At 42.9% G+C, this 5,733-nt stretch overlaps 1 protein-coding gene across 1 annotated transcript; it reads right to left on the bottom strand.

Moving 5' to 3' along the window:
• Positions 1 to 295: 295 nt before the first annotated feature.
• On the bottom strand, positions 296 to 1,632 carry LOC142169676 (uncharacterized). Its single transcript, XM_075231574.1, has 4 exons — positions 1,321 to 1,632; positions 1,012 to 1,188; positions 870 to 923; positions 296 to 565 (listed from the first exon to the last, which is right to left on the bottom strand). The coding sequence occupies exons 1-4, from the start codon at positions 1,630 to 1,632 to the stop codon at positions 296 to 298; spliced, it is 813 nt and encodes a 270-aa protein (XP_075087675.1).
• Between the last annotated feature and the right edge of the window lie 4,101 nt (positions 1,633 to 5,733).

The raw sequence follows: 5,733 nt of genomic DNA, 5'->3' as shown, positions 1-5,733 counted from the left end.
TCTTAAATGGGGGAATGGGGATCTATAAAGCAAAGCGACCGGTCGGGTTGTTACATTCTCCACCTCTTAAAAAAACGATCATCCATGAAGGGGTCTATAATCATACATGGAGTGCTGAATAGGTGTGGATATCTGCTCTACATGTCCTCCTCGGTCTCCCAAGTCGCCTCCTTGAACTGTTGACCCCTAAATTGGCGGACCTACCTATCAATAATAGCAATTGGCTCCTCCTCATACCAAATCTCTCATCTAGCTGAACTGTACTGTAATCTAACACATGTGACTTATCGAAATGCTACCTTCGAAGCGTAGACATGTGGAAAATTGGATGTAATTTCGATAGACTAGGAGGCAAAGCAAGCCTATAAGAAACCTCTCCAACTCGTTCCAACACCTCAAATGGACCGATGAACCTAATGCTCAGCTTGTCCTTCTTTCTGAACCTCGTGATACCCTTCATTGGAAAGACTTTCAAGAGAAGCTTCTCACCCACCATAAATGATAAATCAAGTGCTTTCTGATCTATGTAACTCTTATGTCTGGACTGAGATGTGCTAAGCTGCTCCTATATCAACTTTACCTTATCCAAGGCATCCTTTACCAAATTAGTACCACAAAACCTAGCCTCGTAGGGCTCAAACAAACTGATTGGGGAACAACATCGCCGACCATACAAGGTCTCAAAGGGATCCATCTCGATGCTGGACTGATAAATATTATTATAAGAAAACTCGACCAAAGGTAAGAATCGATCCCATTGCCGACCGAAGTCACACATGCTCTGAGCATATCCTCTAGAATTTGAACTGCCTACATCGACTACCCATCAGTCTATGAATGGAAGGCCATGCTGAGCTTTACCCAGGTACCCAACTCAGTCTGTACTGCTCCCCAAAAATGTCAAGTGAATAGATAGACTCTATCTGAAATGATGAAAATAGGAACACCATGCAACCAGACAATCTCCTGAATATAAATCCCGGCCAACCTATCTGAAGTGTATGTAGTCACCACTGAAATAAAGTGTGAAGACTTGGTCAATCTGTCGACAATGATCCAAATGGCATCAAGTTTCCTAAATGTCTGCGGGAACCCAACTATGAAATCCATAGTAATGTGCTTCCACTTCCATTCCGGTATAACCATCTGCTGAAGTATGCCACCTAGCCTTTGGTGCTCACACTTAACCTGTTTGAATTTTAGACATCTCACAACATAGTCAATTATGTTCTTCTACATCCATCGCCAACAATAATGCTTCCTAAGGTCATGATACATCTTCGTGGCACCTGGATGAATAGAATACCGGAAACTATCTGCCTTATCTAGAATGGTCTCCCTCAGTTCATCAACAGTAGGGACACATAGACGACCCTGGAGTCGCAGAACACCATCATCATCGATAGTTACCTCCTTGGCATCACCCCGTAGCATCGTCTCTCTATGAACCAGCAAGTGCGGACCATCGAACTGACGAGCCTTGATCCGCTCGAATAAAGAAGACAAAGCAACAATATATGCAATAACTCTAATGGGCTCTGTAATATCCAAAGTCATAAGTTGGTTAGCTAAGGACTGAATGTCGAAATCCAATGGCCTCTCCCATGCTGAAATGAATGCCAAACTACCCATAGTCTCGGCCTTTATGCTTGAGGCAATCGCAACCACATTCGCTTTGCCCGGATGATAGAGGATAGTAAATTCATAATCCTTCAGTAACTCAAGCCACCTGCGCTGTCTCAGATTAAGATCCCTCTACTTAAACAAATGCTGCAAACTGCGGTGATCGTTGTAGACCTCGCACGACACTCCAAAAATATAATGCCTCCAGATCTATAGAGCATGAACTATCGTGACCAACTCCAAATCACGAACAAGGTAATTCTTCTCGTGGGGCTTCAACTGACGTGAAACATATGAAATAACGCACCCCTCCTACATCAATACACAACCCAAGCGAACGTGTGAAGCATTGCAATACACAGTGTACATCCCTGAACGGGAGGGTAAAACTAAAACTGGTGTTATAGTCAATGCGGTCTTGTGCTTCTGAAAGTGCGCCTCGCAATTATTGGACCGTCTGAATTAAGCCCCCTTCTGGTTCAATCTAGTCAAAGGTGCTACAATAGACTAGAAGCCCTCCACAAACCGATGATAATATCCTACTAGCCACAAGAAACCCCTGATCTTGGTCGCTATGGTAGGACGAGGCCAACTCTAAATTGACTCGATCTTCCCGGGATCCACCTTGATTCCCCATCTAATACAACATTTTCCAAGAAAGCCATAGAATCTAACCAAAACTCGCACTTGGAGAACATAGCATATAAATTTTGTTCCCTCAATGTCTGAAGCACAATCCTCAAATGGTGATTGTGCTCCTCCATACTATCCGAGTAGATCAATATGTCATCAATGAACAATGACAAGTGAGTCAAGGTATGGCCTGAACACCCGATTCATCAAATTCATAAACACCCTGGGGGCATTAGTCAAGCTAAAGGACTTCAGTAGAAAGTCATAGTGCCCATATCTAGTCCAGAAAGCCGTCTTTGTAACATCCGAAGCACGAATCCTCAGTTGATGATACCCAGACCTCAAGTTAATCTTAGAGAACACTCTAGCACCCTGTAACTGATCAAACAAATCATCAATGGGCTGAAACGGGTTCTTATTCTTGATAATGGCTTTGTTCAGCTAGCGGAAATCAATGCACATCCGCATACTCTCATCCTACTTCTTCACAAAGAATGCCGGTGCCCCCCAAGGCGACACACTCGGCCTGATGAACCCCTTATTGAGCAACTCCTCAAGCTACTCGTTCAACTCCCTCAACATCATTGAAGCCATGCGACACGGTAAAATAGAGATAGGTTAGGTGCCTACAGGCAAATGAATGCTGAAATCGATATCATGATATGGTGGCGTGCCTAGTAGATCAGAAGGAAATACATCAAAGAACTCCCACACCACGGACACTGAAAAAATTATGAGAGTTTCCACAATAGTATCCTGAACATGAGCCGAATAGGCCAAACAACCCTTCCTGACCATATATCAAGCCTTCAAGAAATAGATAACTCAACTAGATGTATCGATAGATGAGCAGCTCCACTCTAATCTAGGTTACTCTAGCATCGCCAAGATAACAGTCTTGGCATGGAAATCAAGAACGACATGGTATGGAGACAAACAGTCCATGCCTAGGATTACCTTTTAGTCGGTCATATCAAGCAATAAAAGATCCGCTCTTGTCTCATAACCACATAAAGTCCCAATCCAGGATCGGTAAACCTGATCCACAACAACAGAATCACTCATTATCGTGGACACATATACAAGAACACCCACGGACTCAGGAGAGACATCTAGATAAGAAGCATATAGAGAAGATACATATAAATAAGTAGACCCTGGATCGAATAGTACCAAAGCATCCCTACTACAGACATAAATAAGGCTACTGCATCTGGTCTGGCTGGAAAGGCATAGAACCTAGTCAGAATGCCACCTACCTATCCTCCACCTCTAGGCCAACCCTTAACCACCTGCCCTCCACCTCTAGCTGGCCGGGCGAGCGGTGCGATAGCTGGTGCGATTCTCATGGGCTGATGGCCCTACTGTACCGCCTTGCCCCGAACCCGGGGCAAAACCTTCTCATATGACCAAGCTTCCTGCACTCGTGGCAACCTCTTGGTGCGAAAGAATGTTGACCCTAAGTCTGACCCTAGTGACCTGAATACCCACTGAAGGAACCTTGAATAGCCAGTGGACGATAAGTACTCCCTGGAATGGCACTGAAGTAGGTCCGCACTGGAGCACCCGAGCAAGCGGTGGTGTAGAATACCCGGGCCTACTAGACTATCTCCTCGTGTACTAAACTCTGCACCCAGATGGGGCGCCATTGAATCTGCCAGAATATAAAGGTTGCTTCTCCCCCATCGTGTACGCTCAGCCCTAGTTGCGGATACCTTTGATCCTCTAAGAAACTCTACAACCTGATCATAAGGAGTCCCCATCTCAACATCATGCCACAGTAACCTGGATATCACAATGCAAGTCCGCAATAAATCTTTGCACTCTCTCTACATCAGTAGGGAGTACATAAGTGCATAGTGAGACAACTCACAAAATCTCGCCTCATAGTCAGTCACAGACATATGACCCTGCTAGAGCCGCTCGAACTGAACCCATAACTCTTCCCTCTGAAAGGGTGGAATATATCTCTCAAAAAAAGACGAGTGAACTGGTCCTATGTCAAGGTAGGTGAACCTGTTGACCTACTTTAGAGATATGACTCCCACCATCTACAGGCCTTGCCCTACAACTGAAATATGGTGAAGTCCACCCCATTTGTCACAACCCAATTTAGGATTATGACCGACATTTAGAAGAAAGTGCCCCTAAGTAAGCCTCATCAATAATTTACAGAAAACAGGCAACGTTTCCCATATTTTTTGACTATCCAGAAAACATTCCGGTCTTAAAATTATCAAACATACATCCTAATATCAATCCAATCAACAGTAACTTTATCCATTAACCAAAAAAAGTCTCAACCATTAATAACCCACCCACTATTAGCCATAAATACTAATTTATCTCCAAATTCGATAAGAAAGTGAAATACTCATCATAAGTCTGTAATAACGAAAGAATATTCATGACACTAAAAGAATGACTATGGAGCGATTATATGTCGCAACCCGAAATTTCGCACCGACGGGACCCTAATGGCGCCTAACATTTCACTTAATAGGCAAGCCAATGTTTGAGAATCATTAAACCAATTCCTTATTCACATACAGTAATTAACAATAAATAACTAAGATGAAATATAATAAGTGCGGAATATCATAAAAAATGTATTAATTACTACCACCCGGATCAGAAGTCACAATTCATGAGCATTCTAAAATTTACTACAAGTAATAGTCTGAAAGAAATACAACTGTCTGAATAAAGAAACAATAGAACATAAAAGATAGACGGGGACTTCAAGGTGTGTGAACGTCGACAGATCTACCTTGAGTCTTCGGACAGCGAACCAATAACAGAATCTCAATCAACCTGAGCCGGTATCAAAATCTGCACAAAAAGTGCAGAGTACAGTATCAGTACAACCAACCCCATGTACTGGTAAGTGTCGAGCCTAACCTCGACGAGGTAGTGACGAGGCTAAGGCAAGGCACCAACAAATCAACCTGTACAATTTAACAGTGTATATATAAATAACAGAAATGAAGAACTAAACAGGAAATGTCGGGAGGGGAAAATATTGAGGGGAATACAAGATAAAGAACTACAACAGAATGATCACCGGAGCATTCAATATACCATGAATCAACAGAAATAGTGAATACAGTAAGGAAAAATGCACGGCATCACCTTTCGTGCTTTTACCCTCAATCTCACCATAAAATTAATAGAAACGGCACGGCATCACCCTTCGTGCATTAACTCTTATATCATGGCACGACATCACCCTTCGTGCATTAACACTCACAATATGGCACGGCATAACCCTTCGTGCATTAACACTCACAATATGGCACGACATCACCCTTCGTACATTAACACTCACAATATGGCACGGCATCACACTTCATGCATTAACACTCACAATATGGCATGGCATCACCCTTCGTGCATTAACAATCTCCCTTACCATAATGCAATGCATAAATAACAATAGGGAGATAGAATAAAAAGTTCAAACCTTACTTCAACATT

This window comes from Nicotiana tabacum, chromosome 15 (genome assembly GCF_000715075.1).
Source record: "Nicotiana tabacum cultivar K326 chromosome 15, ASM71507v2, whole genome shotgun sequence".
NCBI lineage: Eukaryota > Viridiplantae > Streptophyta > Magnoliopsida > Solanales > Solanaceae > Nicotiana > Nicotiana tabacum.
This window is presented reverse-complemented; position numbering and strand designations above follow the sequence as displayed.